The 27051-nt window shown below is 34.1% G+C and overlaps 1 protein-coding gene across 1 annotated transcript; it reads right to left on the reverse strand.

Annotated features, from left to right (window-relative positions):
- Positions 1 to 2278: 2278 nt before the first annotated feature.
- On the reverse strand, positions 2279 to 25794 carry LOC117329230 (PGAP2-interacting protein-like). Its single transcript, XM_033887068.1, has 17 exons — positions 25518 to 25794; positions 23046 to 23358; positions 20683 to 20837; positions 20047 to 20233; positions 18759 to 18898; positions 18178 to 18414; positions 17655 to 17780; positions 15596 to 15693; positions 15048 to 15283; positions 14866 to 14930; positions 14335 to 14476; positions 13555 to 13704; positions 13110 to 13265; positions 8977 to 12515; positions 8425 to 8920; positions 5662 to 8171; positions 2279 to 4392 (listed from the first exon to the last, which is right to left on the reverse strand). The coding sequence occupies exons 1-14, from the start codon at positions 25588 to 25590 to the stop codon at positions 12434 to 12436; spliced, it is 2160 nt and encodes a 719-aa protein (XP_033742959.1). The 5' UTR covers positions 25591 to 25794; the 3' UTR covers positions 2279 to 4392; positions 5662 to 8171; positions 8425 to 8920; positions 8977 to 12433.
- Positions 25795 to 27051: the final 1257 nt, after the last annotated feature.

Genomic DNA, 27051 nt, shown 5'->3' on the forward strand with positions numbered 1-27051 from the left:
TGTCAACTCGCCCAAGTTGCACAATAGATAATATGTTGTATTTATCCAAAATTCTGAGTGAACTAAAGCCTACTTGTGGTATATTGGCGACGTTTACCTAACGAATTATTTGACCCGACAAGATGATAATTTGACATATGTACCCGGCTACCGAGCAAATACGAAGGTTAATTGATATGCTGTGAGCCTCGTATTGAAGGAGGAACCCGAGGTTTAGGAAGTTCTTTTTAAGTCCTACTATTCTCTGACTATAAAGGGCCATGTACATGTACCCAAGGACTGGTCTCATTTAGCTAGTTTATATCGACGAGGTGGCAATCTAAAGTAAACAGGACAAGCAGCTTTTGCAAAATGGACAAAATCGGTAAGGGTTAGGGTGAAAGAGTCTGTCATTGCCATGGTTGCCGTTCACGATTGCGGCTTTAAATTGATTGAGCATCCACCTTATTCACCTGATCTCCCTCCATCAGACTTTCATCTATTTTCACTGAAAACAGGCACCCTAACCTGCAGTGGATGAGTTTCTGAACAGCCAAGAAAAGGAGTTCTATAAAAGTGGCGTTGAGGTCCTTAAACACTACTGGCAGAAGTGTATAGATGCTGAAGGGGATTATGTTGAAAAATAATACAATATGTCCGGCAAAATTCAAATCCTTCAATATGAGGCTCACAACTTATCAATCAGCCTTCGTAGGTTCCAATTCACAAACTGTGAACTCTCTTTCATTTAAACACCGGCTTTATCAAGGATCGAAAAAAAATATTTAAATTGAGTTCTGATAGAAAGTTTGATTTTCATTCCTTAAGCCCTAATTGAGACAAAAACATTAACTTCATAGTTTACATATAAAACGGGGATAAGAGATAAGGCATAGCGATAAAAATTGGACTTTCATCCATCTGTACCAACTACGCACGGTATCAAGTAGGATGCAGGCTTCTCCGGTTTTTTTTTGTTTTGTTGTTTGTTTTTTTTGTTGTTGTTGATGACGGACCCACATTCTAAATTTGCATCCCATCTTGTCTTTGAATTCAGACATATAGTTTTGAATTTGTACTTCGTTCCACTTGGTCAAGAAAATGATTTTGTTTGGGCGGTGACTTCCTGTAACCTATATTGTATAACATACTCACATTGACTGTAAGTCGTAGATGCTATTGTGATTTTGTTCACGCCTTTTCTTTGCCTTGAAGACAGCAACCAGCACCTCTGGTAGACTTTGGGCTTCTGATGCGTGGCTTTGAAACCAGTTTGCGCATGCATGTATGACATATTTTTCTGTGGCTCATTTACATACAGAAAATGGAGCACCGAGCTGGAGATTTCCCGTTATCAGTTGATAGTTTCCCTGTTTAAATTCCTATAATGAAAAACTACAGTATTGATTCTCACATTATATCATCATTAGGGTATATTCTATTTTTTGTAATTTTGTCAAAATCACGACATAACATGGCAAACTACCGGAAACGTACGACAAACTGTAGGAAACGTACATGACATACTGGAAACGTACATGTTATACTACCGGAAACGTACAAGACATACTACCGGAAATGTACATGACATACTGGAAACGTACACGATATACTACCGGAAACGTACAAGACATACTTCTGGAAATGTACATGTTATACTACTGGAAACGTACATGACATACTGGAAACGTACATGTTATACTACCGGAAACGTACAAGACATACTTTCGGAAACGTACATGACATACTGGAAACGTACATGACATACTGGAAACGTACATGTTATACTACAGGAAACGTACATGACATACTGGAAACGTACATGACATACTGGAAACGTACACGATATACTACCAGAAACGTACAAGACATACTTTCGGAAACGTACATGACATACTGGAAACTTACAAGCTATACTACCGGAAACGTACAAGACATACTTTCGGAAACGTACATGACATACTGGAAACGTACACGATATACTACCGGAAACGTACAAGACATACTTTCGGACACGTACATGACATACTGGAAACGTACATGACATACCAGAAACGTACAAGACATACTTTCGGAAACGTACATGACATACTGGAAACGTACATGACATACCGGAAACGTACAAGACATACTACCAGAAACGTACACGACATTGCACATACTGCGGGAACTGTACACGATACATTGCCGGAAACGTAAAAACATACCGCCGGAAACGTGTATGATATACTGTCGGAAATGTGTATTGTATTCTGCTAGAAGGAACATAATAAATTGTCAGAAAAAAAAACAATAACTGTTGATAAGAACAAAACACCATTTTATTTATGTAATTTTAGCATATATATATACCACAAAATATACTAGTACATACATTTTGCTTTTTCTTTTCTTTTCAATATATTTCACATTGTATTCCTTTAAAGCCATATGGCTTGATAACAAGATATAAAACCATACATGCTTACACTCCATTTACACTGTATATTACCAATAATAGTCTAGAATACTAAAATCTTTCCAACATAATAGAATCCTTTTAAGGACATAACTCCTTGTAACTGTTTGCCTTATAATGGACTAGTAATGCTGGCTCAGAAATAGGTTCCTGGGCTTAAGATAAAACACTCCAGCAGTTTTATGAGTTTATACTTCATATGTGCATCTGATCAAATTATTTACCTGGTATCCAGCATGCTTATCTATTGAAACCATGCAAAATTATTTTACCTGTAAACCTAACAAATTAACTTCATTGTGCAATCTGGCCCAAACCACTTAAGGTGTGCACCTAACTAAGAATACAGTGGATGTATATCCAACCAACAGAAACATTTAATTTGTGCATCTGGCTAAAAATTTGAACTTGTGCATCTGACTTGAAATATTAACTTGTGCATCTGGCTAAAATATTTTACTTGTGCATCTGGCTAAAATATTTACTTGTGCATCTGGCTAAAATATTAACTTGTGCAAACATGATAAAAACAGTTATGCAAACATAAACAAGAGTCGGGCAATCATTAAAAGATAATGAGTTAGGCAAATATTATAGCAAGCTGGAATTGTGGAACTGATATTTATTCTGGTTGTCACATCACTGTTTATAATGTTGTAAACTCAGAGCACAGGAACATGTTAATGTACTTTATTCTTTGTTGTAATTAATTTCGTAGCTGATTCAAAAGCATTTTAAAAAATTTACAGTGTTATTACACTGAAAGAACGAAAACCTTGTCAACATGCCATGTTAGATATACTGTACTATAACACAGGGATGCTTACCAATCAAAGTCATGGAGCTTTAAGTCCTTAGCTCTGTCATTTCAATGAACAACCTGGGAGTTTATATAAAATGTGTACAAAACTCAACAATTGACTTAAAACAGTCCAGTTAAACCATTTGTCTTATTCAAACATGTCAATAATCATTGCACAATATTGAAAAGATAACAGTTTTTGAGATACGTGTATTAGGGAATGATAAATGTAAATGTTAATAGTTCAAATTACTCATCTAAATAAAATATGTTTTGTAATCTATACGAGGATGTGGATGGTGAATCAGTGGCAAGAATGTTAGGAATCTGAGTGATAATTAACATTATCCTTGTAAACTACAGATTAGTACTTATTGATCACTACGGTCACTTTGTCAGGATTCAACACCATTATTAAGTAATGGAACCTGTCTTATCTGACCCACATATATTCTAAGTATCCATCTGCATCATGTCTAATTGAACAAATAAGTATTCCAACAAACCTATCTTATCTGACAACTAAATAATGTAAGATTATAAATAACTTGTCCAATCTGACAACCATGTTTCCCAACAAACCTGTCTAATATGAAGACTAAGCATTCCTACACCCTGTCTAATCTGAGAAATCAACATTTCTATCATACATTTTAAAACTTGATAAATAAATATCCCCATAATATATCTGATCTGATAACTATAATCATTCCAACTATCCTGTTTAATCTGACAACTTAATAGTCCAACAATTCAACCTCCCTAATCAGACGACCATTTTTTTTCCAACAAACTTGTCTAGTCTGAAACTTTAGATTCCATCAGACCTGTCTAATCTGGCAACTAATCTTCCAACATTCCAGCACACCTCTCTAATCTGACAACAGACCTGACCAATCCAACATAATAATGTTTTCAACCTTTATCCACCTGTTTTCACTTTACAATTTTGTTACCAATGTTAGGAAAATGTAACCTATTTTGAATTAATAAAAATAAGAAATCGTCATGAAATATAACGATTGTATCTGAACATTTTACCACACATTTTCTTCTTATTTTTGTTTTCAAATTAAAATTAGTTAATTGCTGATGTGTACTCTACATCCTTGTTACAACCTGTACATTGTTATAACCTGTACATTGTTACAACCTATACATTGTTGTACATTGTTACAACATATACATTGTTACAACCTGTACATTGTTGTACATTGCTACAACCTGTACATTGTTACAACCTGTACATTGTTACAACCTGTACATTGTTGTACATTGCTACAAACTGTACATTGTTACAACATATACATTGTTACAACCTGTATATTGTTGTACATTGTTACAACCTGTACATTGTTGTACATTGTTACAACCTGTACATTGTTGTACATTGTTACAACATATACATTGTTACAACCTGTACATTGTTGTACATTGCTACAACCTGTACATTGTTACAACCTGTACATTGTTACAACCTGTACATTGTTGTACATTGCTACAAACTGTACATTGTTACAACATATACATTGTTACAACCTGTATATTGTTGTACATTGTTACAACCTGTACATTGTTGTACATTGTTACAACCTGTACATTGTTGTACATTGTTACAACCTGTACATTGTTACAACCTGTACATTGTTGTACATTGTTACAACCTGTACATTGTTACAACCTGTACATTGTTGTACATTGTTACAACCTGTACATTGTTACAACCTGTACATTGTTGTACATTGCTACAAACTGAACATTGTTACAACCTGTACATTGTTGTACATTGTTACAACCTGTACATTGTTGTACATTGTTACAACCTGTACATTGTTACAACCTGTACATTGTTGTACATTGTTACAACCTGTACATTGTTACAACCTGTACATTGTTGTACATTGCTACAACCTGTACATTGTTACAACCTGTACATTGTTGTACATTGCTACAAACTGAACATTGTTACAACCTGTACATTGTTGTACATTGTTACAACCTGTACATTGTTGTACATTGTTACAACCTGTACATTGTTACAACCTGTACATTGTTGTACATTGTTACAACCTGTACATTGTTACAACCTGTACATTGTTGTACATTGCTACAACCTGTACATTGTTACAACCTGTACATTGTTGTACATTGCTACAACCTATACATTGTTGTACATTGCTACAACCTGTACATTGTTACAACCTGTACATTGCTACAACCTGTACATTGTTACAAACTGTACATTGTTGTACATTGCTACAACCTATACATTGTTGTACATTGCTACAACCTGTACATTGTTACAACCTGTACATTGTTGTACATTGCTACAACCTATACATTGTTGTACATTGCTACAACCTGTACATTGTTACAACCTGTACATTGTTGTACATTGTTACAACTTGTACATTGTTACAACCTGTACATTGTTACAACCTGTACATTGTTACAACCTGTACATTCTTAAAACCTATACATTGTTAGCTGAATGGGAAAAAAAACAATAATGCAGAATCCCCAAATAAAACACATAAAATCTTAAACAAATATTGTATCTACATCAAAGAAATTCGGATATTTTTGTAACAGTAACAACACATTAAATTTTACACTGGAATGTTAAAAAGCTTTCACTTCAATCGAGCTATATATACTCTTAACAATCTAATATATAGAATCTTTGGCAAGTACATTAGTTGTAATCGAGATTTGAACACCAAAGTAATGTATAAATTAACGACACTATAAGAAGTTTAACAACTTACAGAATCAGGAACATTCATCATGAAAGCTGGGGATGATTTTTGTAGGAGAAATCTCTTTATTTATTTTTTTTTTTTTTGTGTGTGAAATATCGTGATTAGTCATTAAAAAAATGCCAAGATACAGAAAGTCAACTTAAATATAACCGTATGTTGATAAACCAAATTCAATAATTTTGATTATACAACAATTTAAATATCATAACGCTTTTCTAAGTCGAGATACGGAATTTGCATTTCTTGTATACTTACACTGTATCCAAGTATTATCTCGCTAGAATTTATTGTTAATTATATAATGTAAAAGTTTTTTTATTACATACAAGTATTTGACCCTCTAGACCCTCAATGTATGTAAAACTTAAGTCTATTTATAAACAATGTTGATAAACTGATCACAAAAGGAGAGGCCCATTTACAAAAATATTGTTTCATTGTCTTATATAACTATGATATAACTTATCAGTTTTGCATAATAATGCATTAGTTTCACGTAATAATGCATCAGTTTTGTGTAATAACAACTTAGTTTTGAGATATTCCATGAAACTTTCACGTTATCACACATTGGTTTTGAGATATTATGTGAACAAAATATTATTTTCTCCTACAAAAATGATACTCAACAACTTTCATAATTCATACAAGCATATTGGAAAATAGTTGATATTTTTTGTAGTTTTATATTCAAAATTTTCACACATAAAAATAATTGGCAAGCATTTTTTTTAACAAGAAGGAATGTATGAAATAGTGCATTTTGTCTATGCTAGATTAATATAATTTGGCAACATGAAAAAGTAAAATTTACAAATTTTATCAACTACTTTTTTGAAAACAATACAAGTTATTATCTTCACAATAATACTACAGTATATATTTGATATTTTCACAAATAAACTATACACAAAATATTTCATAATAATTACCTAACAATCATTTTAATATCACCAGAATTACAATCAAGTTTAAAACTTAAAATTGAATATGATACAAAACACTTTCAGTGTTATATTCTGAATCACATTTCCAGTATCTTATTTTCTATCTATCTAATATATTGTTCCTGTATTTGATTGTCTGTGCATTTTTACACATTCTTTCAAACATTGTTAGCTTTCCTTATTTCAATGGAGACGTCTTGTTAGTCTACAAGACAGAACATCTGAAAGTATTGTTTTAGCTTATAATAAACTTTATCTATTTAACAACAATTGTAAAACAAGTTAATCCATCTCATATCAATAAAGCTTGTTGACCTTGACGGAAGCATGTGATGAGTGTTACTGTGGGAGGAATCCAGAGTACCTAGAGAAACTCACCCTAAGGTGTTTATAAGGATTTTATAGAAAGTTGGCTGTAAAATAAATTGTCAGTGACTTGGAATTTTTGATGTGTTTAAAATCTCCTCCATAATTATATTTAAAAGTTAGCAGCCATATGTTTTAGCATAAAAATGACATTACACATGAAACCACAATTGTATATATATACATATATTATAAAAATTATAGTACACAGTTGATATTTTTGATAAATGGAGTATAAATATTTCATTGCTGGCAGTCAGTAATGCCATCGCTGAGTCTAGTATAGGCATTAAAATAACTGATGATGGTGTCGACTCCTCTACTGTGACAGTGTGTTGGGTGTGTTCGACAATTCTACTATTTATATTTCATGGGTAAAAGAGTCCTGATTCCTGAAATAGTTGTTTTTTTCAAAATTTAACATCCAAGTTATAGTGGAGGAAATATTTCCAAAATACTGAATTCATGCATTATTAACATTGAAAACTTTCATCCATGATATTTAAATAATTTTAACTATGTGTCAGTTTCATTTGTGTATTCAGTGAAATACAACAGTAAAATACATGTAAATCTTTTTAAAATAACAACAGAATAAGACTTATATATTAGTATTCTTTTTAAAAAAAAGGTTAAATCTAAACAATGCATTAATTCCTATTCCCCTCATCAACACCATATACACATACGTATATCTGTTGATTGTTTTTGCAAAGATATATATATTAAGCTAAATTCTAATAATAGATTATCTCCCCATAGTTTGAAACTTAGAACCACATATCCTAGAGACCAAAATTATAAGCTTAATTATAATATTAATATCTACAACTTAGCCTACATAGGCCATGTAAGACCTAGGGGTGTATATATAGGCCATGTAACACCTAGGGGTGTATATATAGGTCATCTATAACCTAGCCCACATAGGCCTTGTAAGACCTAGGGGTGTATATATAGGCCATGTAACACCTAGGGGTGTATATATAGGTCATCTATAACCTAGCCCACATAGGCCTTGTAAGACCTAGGGGTGTATATATAGGCCATCTATAACCTATCCCACATAGGCCATGTAAGATCTAGGGGTGTTTATAGGCCATGTAAGACCTAGGGGTGTATATATAGGTCATCTATAACCTAGCCTACATAGGCCATGTAAGACCTAGGGGTGTATATATAGGTCATCTATAACCTAGTCTATATAGGCCATGTAAGACCTAGGGGTGTATATTGGCCATATAAGACCTAGGGGTGTATATATAGGTCATCTACAACCTAGCCTACATAGGCCATGTAAGACCTAGGGGTGTATATTGGCCATGTAAGACCTAGGGGTGTATATATAGGTCATCTACAACCTAGCCTACATAGGCCATGTGAGACCTAGGGGTGTATATATAGGTCATCTACAACCTAGCCTACATAGGCCATGTAAGACCTAGGGGTGTATATATAGGCCATATACAACCTAGCCTACATAGGCCATGTAAGACCTAGGGGTGTATATATAGGTCATCTACAACCTAGCCTACATAGGCCATGTAAGACCTAGGGGTGTATATATAGGTCATCTATAACCTATCCCACATAGGCCATGTAAGACCTAGGGGTGTATATAGGCCATGTAAGACCTAGGGGTGTATATAGGCCATATAAGACCTAGGGGTGTATATTGGCCATATAAGACCTAGGGGTGTATATATAAGCCATCTATAACCTAGTCTATATCAGGGACATATATGTTCCAACCTTTCCCACTAATGCATGGCACAAGAGCTCATAGCAAGACAGAAATACAGTAAACTGTCTTAGCCAATAATATGATAAATATAGTTTAGTTCATACAGGTGATAGAGAACTTATCTTGTTTACAACATTTATATAATGATATGTATATATAGACTATTTTATACAATAACACAAACATCAAACAAATCACATTACATCATGTCTTTCATTTTTGACATAATGGACCAAAAGGTTCTATTAACCTGTATCAATACCAAAGTAGATTTAAAAAAAAAATGTCTCCCTTAACAGTGTTAAAATCCATCTATTACTTGTATCAATACCAAAGTAGATTATTAAAAAAAAATGTCTCCCTTAACAGTGATAAAATCCATATATTACTTGTGTCAATACAAAATTAAGGACGATCGTTAAAACAATTGTCTCCCTTTCCAGTCTTAAAATCCATATAGGACATATTCATTTTCTTAAAAGATAAAAGAAAAATGTGTGTTAAATACAATAATAAAAGAAGTATTATGTTAAAATATACAACAAAGTTTTATCTACCTCTTTTAAAGAGACATGAGAACAACATAAGTCCAATGGTCATAACATTGTATTGTAAACATTAACTGTATCACATACAAACTCCCAATAACATTCAATACCGGTATCGATCACACTACACAGACATGTACCTAGGAAGTCAGTCCTTTGTACATAGTCAGGAATCTTTGGTATCATACAGATTTCAATTATTTTTTTCAAAGCAGATTGTACCACAGGCACAGTTAGAAAAAAACCTAATGCAGTTTGGAGTTACAAAAACCCATTTTATGGATAAAGGTTTTCATAAATATCCAGAGGCACGTGATCAGTGTTTATCATAAAGGAACACCAGCCTATCACAGTTTACTTTTAATTAGTAGAAGTTGCTGCTGTCCATTAACACAACTACACTGATGTAAGTGATCAACACCAATAATTGGGCTATACATGCTGTTTACATCTAAACTAACATTAGTAACAGTACAATGATTCTGCTATCCGTTGGATATTGGAATTTGGGGGTGTTAGTTTGAATCTGTTCTTTTTTGTGATTATAGAAATATTTTTAAAAAAACCCAACCAAATGAGATCATATAATTAGTCATTTACTGTATTTTTCTACAAATAAGTCCCCTCCCCTGGCATTAAAGTTTATTCTGTATTCAAGTTTGAAGAGGGCTCTTGGTGAACCACATTTGGCTTACTATCTAATAATTACTGTTAATTCTGCAAAAAAGAAAAAAAAAAATTTTGTGGGCCGGGGCTTATTTGTGGGTGGGGGCTTATTTACAGGTAAATACGGTACATTTGAAGTGTCACAATTACAGGTACAATGATACACCACATCTAACAGTAACAATAACACAAGGGGATAAAGGGATTTTAAAAACAAATCTGATTTATAGAACAGTCCGATATTGGAGGTGTTGATGACCGTCAACTGTCCGAGTGATTTAATCAATGCCCAAGGAAGAGCCAACACTGCTAGAACTCAGCTTCCACAGCTGTATTCTGTACACATTTCATGTGGACTTGCTTTTATTTTTTCATAAGTTATATGATTCATCTGACAGCAGAGGACTTTGTAAAAGAAATCCTACTGTCAGAATGAAATCTGTGTAAACGATTATAACATACCAAGCAATGATAATTTCATTAAAATATCATTGAGATCTTAGATATCTCAAACTATTGACACCAAAAGTCATGGACATTTCATACAAAACTGTGTATAGTTTACAGGAAACAACTATGTTTCATACAAAAATCTGCAGTGTACACTATAAATTGTTGGACATTTCATACAAAAATCTGTGCACTGTAAACAATTGTATGTTTCATACAAAAATCTGTGCAGTGGAAACAATTGTATGTTTCATACAAAAATCTGCATCCCATAAATTGTTGGACATTCCATGTAAAATCTGCAATGTATACCCTAAACTGTAAAATCTTAATTAAATTCAAATTTTCATTAAAAGAATGAGACATTGATATAAAAATACCTAAAGCTGTGAAACACTGAAAAAAATAAGCCCAGATTAATACAACAAAATTAATGTAGATTAGAATCCTGATAAAAATTTCACTAATATCAAACAAATAAACTACAATGTGGCATTTAGGTTGTAAGAGGAAAACAGTAGTTAACTAGTGCATACATCTTCACAACCATCATTGTATATATATATATATATATATAACTTTAAAAGACTAGGAAATGGTGACCAACATTGTGATTATCTTCTACTTTGCCCTCTGAAACCAACCTGAGGCCAACAGGACAGACACCATTACAGGGAGGAATTTCTAAGCATAAGTCACCATACCTACCCCTAAAATATCCTAAAAGACATTTAAAGGAGAATATAAGAAAAAAACATCTAATGCCTCTCTACATTTTTTGTTAAAAAACACAAACATTTCAAATTTTTAAAATCTATTTTTCACAACCCATATCTTCTTGACAAGAATCATGTTTTCAAAAAAAAAAGAAAAAAAAGTGTACTGGTATAAAATGTTTCTTCATGTAAATATACATTTCAAAATTTAATGTGTATGGCGACAATCATATTATTATTTTTAACTTTGTACAAAGTTCATATGTATCACATATAGTACTGTAAGGCAAAACCCCCCAGCCACCAACAGGAACCTTCAATCCCATTTACATGTATAACCCTCTACCACATACTGATATGTCAACCCTTTTGGTAACAGTATTCTATACTCCTACACACTTATCACAATTCCAGTTATTTTTCTCAAGATCCATTCAACAGACTAAAGAAAAAATCCTTGCATCAAATTAGAACATAGCCCTGTACAATAATATTTGCAATATAAACACACAAATGTGAAAAAAAAAAAAAAATACTTCACGTTTTGTAGAACAAATACCAGAATAATTGCCTCTCAAAAATACTCCAATTTGTGTCCTATCTAGATTGTAAGGCATCATCAGAATCGTGTGACAGAAGGGACGGTGTCAACATTACATACCTGGGCATCCTCTTCCAGGTGTGATGTATGTGACAGGTATGGACGGTATCTGAATGGAAAGTTCGGAATAAACTCCAAAAAATCCCAGACAGGAAAGGCCATCTGGAAAATAATTTTGTATACCTTGAAATCCAACTGGATAGGAAAGGTCATCTGGTTTACAATTCTGTAAACCTGGAAATCCGGCTGGACAGGAAAGGTCATCTGGTTTACAATTCTGTGTACTGACTGGACAAGAAAGGTCATCTGGTTTACAATTCTGTATACCGGCTGGGCAGGACAGGTCATCTGGTTAACAATTCTGTATACCGACTGGACAGGAGATGTCATCTGGTTAAGGCAAGAAATACTTGGGTGTATCCATATGGAATCTGTGTTCTCCAAAATAGCCATGGCCAGCATGAAACGACCCAAATCTGAAAGATAAAGATGATTTCATCTCATCAATACTTTAAAGAAAACCACTAAAAGAGCTTTATCTCCTGATATCATGGTTATGAATGTTTTTTCTTACAAATGAAAAACAAATTACAACCAAGAGGTAATACTTTACCATCCACAGACATACATTATATTTTAAATAACGGTTACTACTAAATGTAACTAAGCTGTAAAAACTATAAAAATCGGGGCCTGATTGTCCAAACCTAATTTAAGTAGTAACTATTAATTCCAATAAAAACATCTTGAATACCCATGTTTTTGTACATTCAATAGTGTCAAAATTCACAATTCAAGATGATTGCTGAAAGACAAAATATATTCGAAAATTTTTAGATAATTCACAAAAATTTCAAACCTTGATTTTTTTTAATTTAAGTTTTTCATTAAGCCAGCTAGTGTTAAAAAGATATCAACTGTGAAAAACAAAAGGTGAGATTAATAACAGTGTGAGTTAGTCTTTTAATAGGTAGAACAAAGTATACTGAACCACCATTACAGGGGAGTATGTAATACCAAGGTGGTTTGTATTACACAGATATCAACACAAGAAGATGGGCTGTAGGTACCTTGTGTTAAAACGAAGACTTTCGTTGGCTCGACTGGAATCTGTGATTACTCTCATGTTATCTTTGAAATTATTCTGATCTTCTGGAATCTGGAATTTTGCCAGTTGTACCTCAGTGTCACTGAGACCTCCATGGGTAATCCTGGCATACCCAAGTCTGTAAAAACAACCACAACGACCATAAACATATTGACATAAATTTAACAAATTACATAGATAAAGAATATAACCTGTTACATCATCCTCTGGTATAAGGATCTATGTTAAATTATATCAATGATTTAGTACTGTAACATAAAACCTTATTACATTATATTGCATCTCTCACATGGAGCCATCCACAATCACAAATCTTAAGTATTTTATCTCCCAAACCCAGAGCATGTTATATCTTATGGTCTGAGTACTCAAATCAATTGACCTTGACCCCACATTTCAGCGCCTACCTGATAAGGTCACGGTACATAATGTACTCGCACCACCGGTCCCAGTCAGTCTCATCAATGTCCTTGACCCGACCTTTCTTCAGCAGCTGTCTGTAGTCACGACTACCAGGGGCAGAGGTCACATAGCCAAGAAATATCACTGGATTTGGGCTACAGAGAATAAAATAAAATAATTTACTAAAAACAAAATAATTTGAACCAGCAAAAATAGCAGAAAAGTTTTCCAAATGTTGTGTTTGGGCTGTTCCACTGAAATATCAACAGGACTTAGGACTCATATATAAATCACATTTTCTCCATGATGGAGTTTCCTACCTATTTAATTCTATACAAAGTATATTGTTTCTATCTGATAGGTGGTGTACTTAGAATAAACAATATATTGGAATCTTGTGATAAGATGGATGTTCTGTAACAATTTTACTAAATCAATAGACCATGCATAGCAGTGTTTCAGTTTTTTAACTTCAATTACTATAACATTGAAAGGTCAATGAGGAACATACATATACTTCACTGAATAGCACTTGTTCTATTTTCAGAATTTGACCTTGACCTTAGGAAGTTCAATATTGACCCTCTTTTGTACATCAACTCTTATCACCATGTATTATCATGAAGAAATTCATACTGTTGTCTTCCAGGAAGCACAAGTGTGTAATATTGGACACAGTGATAGATGACAGTAGCATATGTTAAACCTTAATAAGATTTCTATTTACAAAACATCTACAAAATGACACACAGAGTCATTGGAGCCTGTCTTCTAAACCATGTTACCTTTTGTCCAGTTCTTTAGCCAGGAATTTTGCCTGTAGCTTCCTATCCAGAATGTCGCGGTCATTGCCCATGTGAGTGACCACAAAGTCGACTGCTTGACCACTGATATTGACACTGGCGGTCACTGCTGGGGCTAACTCTCCTGTATAGACAGGTAAAATTTACTGTTCAAGGTTAAATTCAGACAGAAGATTTCAACATAACCTACTACCTGGGTAATAACAGCTTCATCCCCAATATTTCTCATGTTCATCATGGAATACAATTCAAACATCTCTGTGACTCTTACAACTAAAAATCTACTGAACCAGAGAAGACTTATTCCCAGAAACAGATTATGCTGAAAGTGAATTTCACAATCGATTTAATTTCTTCCTAATTGTAATTGAAGCTTTCCATTTTTTTCCTCAAATCTTCAATTGATCATCTGATTAACACAAATTGTTAATGAGTCATATAAACATTACAAAAACAAACCTATTGTTTAGATGAGAATGAAATATTGTGTTGATCGTTAACCTAAAACCTTACCATGTGGAGAAGGCAGAAGATGGTGAGTTGACTTGATGATTGGATACTTGGACAAAATCAAATTTCTGCAATAAAAAAGAAATGACAATTGTAAACAGCCTAAGAGAACATGCAGTCAACATAACTAGAAGACAATGAAATTTACCTTCATTGTAAGATATAAATGTCATCCAAGGACTTACCCCCAAGTGTGGTCCTTGGTGGAAGGTCCAAAGTCCACATACATATTTAGTCTCTCTCCTAACCAGAGGCCAAGATCGTTGTTACCGAGGAAAGGCTTTGATGTATCACTCTCCAGAAGAGTCACTACATCTGCGCCAGTGTCTTGGATCAGTTTTGCTGACCTCTCCAGGCTTGGCCAGCCTTTATTATCATATCCAAAATGGTATGTCCAAATCATGGCTGTGAACACTCGGGGCTGTGGTGAGAGACATGTTCACTAAGATGACTAAAATTTGCACAAAGGTGTGTAACTGTATCTACAGATAAATCCTTCAAAAATAGTGAGAGCTAGGACACTTGTTGTTTCAGTCTGTATGTTAAATATTTGACTGAAAGGCTTTTAACATTTGTTTGGGATGGGGTCTCTTTGCCTCATTTCAGGAAAAAATTTGTTAAGGAAGGACATTTTCAGGACTTAACTACAAATTATGAGAATTTGGCTGAAATATCAATTAATTTCAATTGAGAATGAGGCCAATTATCGGTTTTACAGTCTAGCACTATATACCTTATCTGGGTCAGGTGGTGTCTGTTTTATGTTGCATGGCATTGACGGAAATCTTGCAGCAAATCCAAGTAAACCAAAACATGTCACCACCATCAACACTGGAACAGACATAAAAAGTACATCGTTAACTGGTATCCTATGTCTAATGGGCTATTTTCAAATTTGTAATTTTATTCGAATTTCAAGAATCAGATCATACCATACAGCCACTTATTAAAATATATTATACAGCCAATTATTGATAAACTAAGATATATATACAATTCAGATTATATATCACAATTCAGATATCTTGAATAAGCACTTGTTTTGAAGTTGAACTTTGGTAACATGAATGAAAAGATTGCGTTCATCAATACCAAATTTTACAATCGTACATATAAACTCCAGTATATCCACTGCCCCAAGGTCAGACATTTCTCAGTATACAGATTTGCCAACACACCTGACAGTCATCAGATCAAACACACCTGATTGTCATCATATCAAACACACCTGATTGTCATCATATCAAACACACCCGATTGTCATCATATCAAACACACCTGATCGTCATCATATCAAACACAACTGTCATTAGATCAAACACACCTGATTGTCATCAGATCAAACACACCTGAGTGTCATCAGATCAACACACCTGAGTGTCATCAGATCAACATACCAGTCATTAGATCAAACACACCTGATTGTCATCATATCAAACACACCTGATTGTCATCATATCAAACACACCTGATTGTCATCATATCAAACACACCTGATTGTCATCATATCAAACACACCTGATCGTCATCATATCAAACACACCTGTCATTAGATCAAACACACCTGTCATTAGATCAAACACACCTGATTGTCATCAGATCAAACACACCTGATTGTCATCAGATCAAACACACCTGAGTGTCATCAGATCAAACACACCTGAGTGTCATCAGATCAACATACCTGTCATTAGATCAAACACACCTGAGTGTCATTAGATCAAACACACTTGAGTGTCATTAGATCAAACACACCTGATTGTCATCATATCAAACACACCTGATTGTCATCAGATCAAACACACCTGATTGTCATCATATCAAACACACCTGATCGTCATCATATCAAACACACCTGACATTAGATCAAACACACCTGAGTGTCATTAGATCAAACACACCTGAGTGTCATTAGATCAAACACACCTGATTGTCATCATATCAAACACACCTGATCGTCATCATATCAAACACACCTGAGTGTCATCAGATCAACACACCTGATTGTCATCAGATCAAACACACCTGAGTGTCATTAGATCAAACACACCTGAGTGTCATCAGATCAAACACACCTGATTGTCATCAGATCAAACACACTTGAGTTTCATTAGATCAACATACCTGAGTGTCATCAGATCAACACACCTGAGTGTCATCAGATCCACACACCTGTCATCAGATCAACACACCTGAGTGTCATCAGATCAAACACACCTGTCACCAGATCAACACATCTGAGTGTCTTTAGATCAACACACCTGATTGTCATCAGATCAAACACACCTGTCATTAGATCAACACACCTGATTGTCGTCAGATCAACACACCTGATTGTCGTCAGATCAACACACCTGATTGTCGTCAGATCAACACACCTGATTGTCGTCAGATCAACATACTGAATGTTGTTAGATTGACACACCTGATGTCGTCAGATTGACACACTCAGCAAGTAACATGATAATGGCCCCATCATGAAAACATACCGATACTCAAATTTAAAAAAGATGCTGGATTCACCCAATATTTCATAAAATTTGAACAGATTTGATAATTGAATTTTGGAAGGTAGGTTAATCACTATAATTTTAACACAATAGAGTATAGCATCTTAACACAAAGATATTACATACAAATGTGATAACTACAACAACATTGATTATAAGGGCTATTTACTTGATGACCCTCTTAACACCATTTCAACCATGATTTGATATAGTGTTCATGACCAGATCTTACACAAATGGGGTATTGAGACCTGTCTACGTCGTCCAATGCCCAGTTCTCACCTAACAGTACTTTTTTGGACGGCATCCTGTTGTTGTTGATATCTGCATTCGTTGGTCGACTTGTGGCATTGCTATTGTTGTTGATTTCGGCGTGTGCTGTGTGACTTGGTACATTCTTCTGTCCACCTGTGTAGTGACACTTAGTAATGAGTACACAAATCATCAAAGTGACAAGGTTTTTATTACACATAATAATACAGACACCTTATTGTTTCTTGCCATAAGGGATTTCCCTTCCAGAGGATTTTCCTTCCTTGTGCACCTCCATTTAAAAAAGAGTTCAAACCTAAATAACCAGTATTATAAGTAATTATCACTCATGAGTAATTGTTTTATTTTTTGGTTGAAAAACTGAGGAAATATCTGAAAATTACACATGTATTAATGATATACTGAAGAAATACATGTGTACTGATGACACATTGAAAAGGTACACATGTATTGATGACACTTTGAAAAGATACACAAGTTTTAATGACACACAAAAGTACTTGAGTACAACTGCAGAAAAAGAAATTCTTACCTGCAAAGAGCCCGAGGAAGATGCCTCCCATGACAGCAAGGATGAGGTAGTCGGTATGTTCACGTGTGTAAACACCTCCCGGGACGAAGTTGTACGCCACTGTCCACACGAAGAAAAAAATCTCCACAAGATACACCAACATCACCACAAAAAGAGTTCTAGCCGGAGGACATAAGGTCAATCGGTCAGTCATCTCAGGCCAAACTGACATGGTGTAAACAGCCAGAACCAGACCACCTGTAACAGTTATGGTATTAAGTGATAAAATCTGTTACTTAAATTACAACTGATGCTACACTACGTCAAATATACTTATTTATTACAATCACTGAAACAAAGATCATTGTAAATATAGCATACTTGTGTATACAGTATTTCTATGAATGTAGCATTATAATATATCATTTTTTTGTGTGAATTATATTGTGAATACAGTCTTTTGAATATGGTATATCTTTGCAGTTGATTTAACAATATATTAGTAGTTATAGAATATGATCTAAAAATCAAGTAAAACTGAAGGTACGCATTTATCAATGTTTATGCATATAATAAAAAATATGACATTTTAATAATTTTACCAGCGTATCCTTGCCAGGTAGGGAGATAGTACAGGGCGGCAAAACCTGCAAGTGCCACCAGCCACCAGCCTTTACTCTGGGCCAGCCGTCGTCGTGGTGATAGGTACACACCCACAGCCAGACAAAGTAGGACCAGGGCTCTATAATAAGAGGCAATATTAATGTGAACTAGAGGATAAAGCCATGGTGAGGACACTGTGAGTTCAGAAACTTTATAGGGAATACATCATTAGCAAAATAGGACACAAAAATAAATTACATAGTTACATACTTCAAAAATCTCAAGTTTACACTAATTCATATTTTTACAACAGTACTGTACATAAATTATCTCATTCACAAAAGTTGAAATAATGAAATCCACATGTTATTTTCAAACTTGTTTTTAATGTGTTTAAGCAGTCAATTCTTTGAATGAATATTTCCAGTGACCAAATCCCTTGGGATTGGAGAATGGCCCAATAAGGGGATCTTACCATCAGGGCCGAGTTGTTCAAAAGGTGATTAGGGTAATCACAGGATAACAACAGTTTCTAAATCCTAATAAAATTATTTCTGGTAAACTAAACTAGACAATTCGTTACAAAACTATAACACTCATCAGCCTCTTCTTACCTGCCCATTTTGAGGAATATAAACAATTAGGTTTTAAAGGAAAGAGGAAATGAGATTTTCACTAACCAAGTGATTAAGCTAATCACCTTTTGAACAACTGGGCCTTGGACATGGAAAGGAGACAATTGATAGATACGAGGGCTGATTGATAAGTTGTGAGCCTCTTATTGAAGGATTTGGATTTTGCCGGATATATTGTATTACTTTTCAACATAATCCCCTTCAGTATCTATACAGGGCCTCAATGCCACTTTCATAGAACTCCTTTCCTTGGTTGTTCAGAAAGTCATCCACTGCATGCTAGGGTTAGGGTGCCTGAAATAGCTGTTTTCAGTTTTGGAATAAAGCCACAATCATGAATGGCAGCCATGGCAATGACAGACTCTTTCACCCTAACCCTAACCGATTTTGTCCATTTTGCAAAAGTTGCTTGTCTTGTTTAATTTAGAGTGCTACCTCGTCAATATTAACTAACCAAATGAGACCAGTCCTTGGGTACAAAGCCCTATATAGTCAGAGAATAGTAGAACTTAAAACAACATCCTTGAGTACCTCCTTCAATACGAGGCGTACAACTTATCAATCAGCCTTCGTACTTCCCCAAGGGGTTGCAGAGGAGTCATTTAGAGGATCTATCCCCATGGGTTTTGGAAAGTAAATAAAAGAATCTTACCCCCAAGGGTTGGGAAGGGGTCCATGTGAAGGGTAGCCACGAACAGTCCATCGTGTAATTAATGACACCTCCCCAAAGCACCAGTGAGTGAGGTATAGTAGGCTACCAAATCCCAAGGCAGTGGTCAGCCAGCGTGGACGGTCAACAAATGTCTGGTGACCTGCCTTGTGGTCAGGAATATCAGCACCTGTTGTCATGGAAACACAAATATGGATGAAATAAAGTGGCATTACTTATTTTACTTTCATTTTTGAGACATTCTAGAGAAACGCAATATTTTAAAGTTTGAATTAAGTAATCTTCCATGTGAATGACTGATAAAGTAATGGGCAATGTTCATCTTCAAGAAGGACACCCGTCTCTCACAGGATTGTAGCTACCATATTACCCCTCCTGCAATAAGTTATTCTCTCACATTTCCAAAAAAAAAAAGTACCAAAAATAGCATATAACAAAGAAATATTTCCATTGTATGAAGGTCAAGGTTAAGAAATGTTAATGCAGGTAGCAGTGATCTAGTTTTGCAATGCAACTTCCCAAACTAATACAAGAAAATGTAAAATATAGGTTGCAGTGATCTACTTTACTAGTAAATTAGAACTCAAAGGATAGACACCTGATATGATTTATACACACCTGATAAAATCTGGTCTATAACAGCAACGGTCGCTACGGCAATGACTGCTGAGTTTGAGACATCGCTCCACCACGTGGGAATGAAGGAAACGTACCAGATGCGAGATGCCACAAACAGCATAAGGCCGAGCACAAGGCCCCAGAAAGTGTTGGTTCTGGAATCAAAATTTATAGAATTCTGTAATCATAAAATGAGGTGCTATAAACATTTATTTCTTCCCATTTAATTCAAATAGATATTTTGTACTGTTCTAAAATGAAGAAAATCAATTTTTTAGAGCTTGAATTTAAAATATTAAGAAATTATTTAATTAAAACTTGATTTCATATGGATATTCATCTGAATATGCCTAGGTTGGTCACCTTCACCATTCAATGATACCATTTTGATTCATTGTGTATGTGTTGCATCCTTGGGATTATGAAAGAATAAAAACATTATACATCTCAAATATCCATTTTAGAAGTCAGATATAAAAACATAAGACATAGATTAAAACATAACAATGGAAAATTATTAATGATTTTTTCAATGTTCGCCACAACAATTGCAACAACACCCAAAAGAAAGACATTTCATATTCAATTAATAAACAGTTTGAATATATGTCCATCAAGACAATGTACATATATAAACATAAGCACTGATCTTAACAGTGATTGGCATAAGTCAATGGGCCAATGAGATTGGACTGACGAAATTTACCATCCCTTATTAAACCCTTTGAATAAATCATTGCTTGCTATTATCCCTGAAATATAACTTATTCCCCTCAATATTGGTCAAATCCAACCCCAAAGCAATTATACCATGTCTAATATATTTGCAGTTCCGAAGCCGTGTACATCTGTACCAGCTAAATACCTGGGTACTACTGGAACTATCATTATGCAAATCTATATCAAGCATCATAAATGAGGATTTACTGCTGTGATAAGCTACTCTTATGTGGGAAATATCTACTGTCTACAGTTTCTATAGAGATTGTGGTAATTAGGACGTCATTAAGAAAACCACTGAATGACGTCATATATTGGCAATCAAAGCAACAACTTACCTAGCTGACTATTATGGTGAACTTATGTTATCAGCACGGTACTGTAGATGAGTAATTAGTAATTATGTGATATGAAGCTATTCTTAGGAAGGAACTAATAGAAACAATTTATAAAACTAGAATTGTAAGCCATAGGCTAATCATAATACCCCAGCTCCTCCTGAAAATGTGCTGAAATAAAATCATTTTTAATGTGATAACTGTGAAGTATGAAAATGTGCACATGTTTACATATCAAAGTCTATTGAACATTTTATTTGTTTTATTCTGGAAATAATTCATTAGAATACGTATATCAGAATAAAGAAGCTTTGGGTAGGGACAAAAGGGGGATAACTTCTATAAAATTTGTCTGGATTGCTTTCAATCTTGTTTTTGCACATTTTGGTTACGGGGGAAACACAAATTTAAATATTTGCTTGTTTTTTGTCAAGCAGGTTGTATTTATACCTATCAAGTATCAATAAATATCAGCTTAAAAAATCAACACAAGAGACAATATCTAAAGGTATGGTACAAAAACATAGAAAAAGAAATTGAAGAAACGAAATTAAAGAAAATGTAAACAAAAAAATCTTGTTGATTACATTTTGAATTGGATCAGTCTTTGATGCACAATCAAATTGACCTGGTATTCCGGAACTGAATTAACCTCAGAAACATTAATACAATACAGATACATGTACAATTTAATGTATTGAAAGAGAAAAGGTGTGGCTGGATTTACAGATACCGTGGAGGCGTTGCCTTGTTTTATAATCTGAAATTAAACATACAACAATTTATAGTATAGGGAGAGCCTACTAAATTTCCCTCCAGGTCAGTTTCTTTTAACATAACTTACCAAGAAAGAAGTGTTTAGTTCCATGAAAATCTATACTTCTTTATTTATTCATAAAATAAAAACTTATTTGAGAACAATAATAAACAAAAAATAAGATATGATATCCATAGAATTGGATGTAATATTTATTTGTCTTTTTTTAGTGTATGTTTCTGTTTATTGGCAAGGTACATATCTATGTAAATGATGAAAATAGAATCAAAATGTACATTATGAAATATATAAGAAAACCTCTGGAATATATGTGACCAGTTTGATACGCCATCATATAATTATAAGACATATAATTCATTGTAGAGTTTTATGCTGACAATACAGTTAATTCCTTTTAGAGAGACACATTCATATATTGGTTTGTTACAAGAAGGAAATACAGTATTAAATGTAGATCTAGAGTACATATTGGAGTCTCCGTCTAAAACACTATAAAGATACTTTAATATTTTCTATATATTACTCACCTTATCCTAGGACTTGGGTTCCACAGTGTGGCAGTAAATACCAACATGGAGATCCCTGCCCCTACGGCAAGTATAGCAAGTCGACTGAGAGTGGTACTGGCCTGGAACGAGGCAAGTCCCGCCACCACCAGGAGTCGTAAAACAGCTAGGACCCATTGGTTCTGGACAAGACGAAGGATTGATGGATGACCAAGCACAACAGGGAAGAACCAAGTGGCAGCAAAGGCTTCATATCCCGATATATCCAGTTCATTAAGTGGGTAAAACCATATCATAGGTCCAAGGCCTTGGAACAAGGACCAAAATACATAGCCTGTGAAACAAAAGAGCAGATGAATGAAAAGATCTGAAAAGTTTTCTTCTCAAGGAATATATTAGACTTGCATGCATACTTGTGAGTTCTGCTTCTTCTGACATATTAGGAACTTGACGTGCTGAAGTTTATCATGACTCATTTACAGGCAATAATAAATTATTCTTAAAATTGATGGTTATACAATCATTAGAATTGGCCCAGATCCTGGTGACTAATTGACTGTTCAATTAATTACTATTACAATACAAGGATTAAAGGAGACAGACATTGCATTGTAAGTAACAAATATATATATAAAAGCTACAGGCATATCACCTATATATATACATGTAGCTATACATTCCCAATGATCAATAAATGCCTACCTATATGTACACTAACGCAGGTAAATTGTGTGCACAGCTATGAACTAGTTGTGACAAGTGTTGTGTTTACTTCTTGATACTGTAAGAAATTTAAAGGTTGGCAACATACCATGCATATAGCTACGTACTAGCTTGGTGTGTATCGGCAGTCTCACAAGTCATGTATCAGTGTACAGATCAAGACATGCACAGTAGACGGGTAACCTTTATCATCAATACATATGAATTTCACTGGCTTATTATCCCATATGAATAAGCATAAAAGCATTCCTTGTATTAAGTTTTGGATGCAAATTTGCATTTCTATGTAACTGACACAACAGATGAAAGAAAAATCTTGAACAGTTTAAAGCTGTTGTGCTTTTCTGGTTTTCATGAAGTGTGTTGGATTTAACAGTTCAATATATGTTTCAAACTTATTACTTCATTGATATGACACTAGCACATGTACCAGTATTTGTGGACAGAAGTGTGATTTTTCATTAAGTATGATGTGTAAGAAGGGAATAAATTGTTTTATAGAAATAAGATAGAGACTGCCAGCATATCATCGGCGAGGACAGAGACCAATGGGAAGAGATCCTTCAGATTTAAGGCAGTCTGGGTGTGGAACAGTCTAACTGATGATGCATAAAACTATGGGATATTCTGCAGGCTAGCTACTCCGCACCTGGGATGGTGACCTGTGTAATTGTAGGATCTGTTTCCAATAGTACCTATTCCTTTTTCTCTTGCTTATGCTTAAGTTCTCTCCCTCTCACTGACTTTTGACATTATCTTTTTGTATTTATATCTTTTATTATTTCATTCTTTCTTATCTATCTACTTATATTTATTCATTTATTTATCTATTTGCTTGCCTGTAGTTTATCCTTTTATGTGCTAAATGCTTACATTTATTCTCTTTGGTGATCCTTTATCATAATTAGTTGTTAAACTTTTATATAAATTTTATTAATATCATGGAACATATTTTAATCCAAATGTATAGCCTCAAATCTTTTCTTAACTGACATAAATATCTCTTTAAATTCACACTATATTAGTGTATATCCTGTCAAATTTTGCACTCTGCTATATTAGCAAATATGTATATTTCACTTTCATAGCACTTTAATCAATTAATAGTAATATGTGCATAACATATATTATCTAAAAATATACCAGTCAAAGAGTGTTCAGATTTTATCAATTTCATTTTTAATTTCAAATACTTCCAACTGTGAAACATGGTTCTCTAGATATATGATGAATGAATTTGTGTAGTACATGCATCTTTACCTTATTGTTCTGTGATATTTTCCTTGTTAATTATAAACTTGTCAGCCTGCATGAATGCTTTTATTTGTTACATTGTTTGCTATGTTTGTCGTAATAATAACACTACAATGCTAATGTTCTTTGTTAATATACTTGTATCTTATTAAATGCTTATATATACATGTATCTAGGCCCAGTTTCCTCTGTCCCTGACACCATATGCATGTCATGTAGGGGTTGTCAGGGCCAGAGGAAACTCGGGCTAACATGTATCCTGTCCACAAGTACATAACACTGGCAGGTGTATATTTCCGTCCAACCACCCTATTAATGTGTTCGTCTACTAAACCGTAGCTATGTTATAACTGAGTGGAGATTTATGCCCAACCCCTTAGCTGTTGTTGATGTGAGCGGACAGCTAAACACGTAAAGGAGCCATTGATTGACGCCTGCAACAGTGTGACAACTGATTAATTTACCTGACGAAAGCTACAGGTGTAGTGTTACCTGTGATCGTTTGTTTGTATTTACCGTGTACAGTTTCCCTGCAAATTGCACGCATTGAATCGTGCTCGATGTTTTTCGGTTCATGGGTGGATGTCATAGTCCTTTTTGTAACTCATCTAGAAAAATCCTGCTGCAACGAAATTGTTCGAAAAAGTATTTCCTTCCGAGTCCTTGTATCATCAAGACGCTTGAGTTTGTTTGCTTATGACACAAGCGTTTGAATGATCTATAGAAGAGATGTACTAAAATAAAATAAAAACCATAAACTGGAAACACAATCCGGATCATACCAGTGACACTATAAAAGATTTGATTTTGTATAGAGAAGTCGACCACACATATTTTTACGGTATCAGTAATATTACACAGTGATTTTTTTATTCAGGTAAACTTCTTGCTAAGATCATGACACGTATTGACACGTCTTACATCTATCACAATACTTTGCATGACAACGAGTTATGATTCATAAAATACACCTCTGTGGTCCACAGAGGTTGCATGACATTATGTACTTTATTTGTATAAACTGGCTAATGTATTCAACAGCCATAACTATAGAAGCTGAGAATCTACAAATAACTCACGTTGGCTAGTTGTTTTAAAGTTGTTCAAAATAAAGCTGATAAAATATTTCAGGAGATCTATGTTTTGATTTCAAATATGGTCTTTACCTTTGCCAATGTATAGACTAATTTGTCATTAACAGAATCTCCTGAAACGTGCTTTATATGAAAGATAATAGACTTTTTTTCTCTGCTGAAAAAAGGATCTTTTACTATGATTGAAGAGGCATGAAATATAAAATACTTTTTGTATTTGGTTCTTGTTCAACTAAAATGAATGCAAACTTGGTAAAAAAAAAATGCACGAATGAACCACTAACAATGAATTCGCAATTGTGGCAGTTATCATCATCTATTTCTGATAGCTAAATAAGCTTTTTGATCAGATTCCAAAGTTTCAGTTAACATTGTTTATCTATTCAGATTGTTACTCCCCTTTACACAAATGTAGTTGTTAGATATATTGACTCAGATGAGTATGGGTTGATATTCTTTAAGATAGTGCGATCAAGACTGATTTTGTAGCGTGCATGATGCAACAATTGATTCAAGAGTGGGTGTTTTTGTCATAACTAAAACTTACGGAAATAAAATTATTGGAATTGAATATAAAATGCACCTACCTCGACGGGCTGACGTCGGTTGTTATCAGACAATAACACAAATTTCTTCAGTAAAATTTAGTACTATGCACCTTTAATATCATCTGTTTACACCTACATTTACCTACTGAACTATCAAATTGGTTTACGCTTCGTAGTCAAGACTACCGTCAATTAATTCATAAAAAAAATATTTAAAAAAATACATTATATTAATAAAATTTCCACGCCAATGCAATGACAAGTAGATGATTTGTACGTTAAGCCAGGATCTTTATCAGCAATATAATATGCATTTTACTTAATTAAAAACAACTGATCTATAACACAGCTATTGATATGAACAGAACATGGTAGCTACTAGTACGTTTAAAACATAGATTGGTTTTT

Source organism: Pecten maximus, chromosome 6 (genome assembly GCF_902652985.1).
Source record: "Pecten maximus chromosome 6, xPecMax1.1, whole genome shotgun sequence".
NCBI lineage: Eukaryota > Metazoa > Mollusca > Bivalvia > Pectinida > Pectinidae > Pecten > Pecten maximus.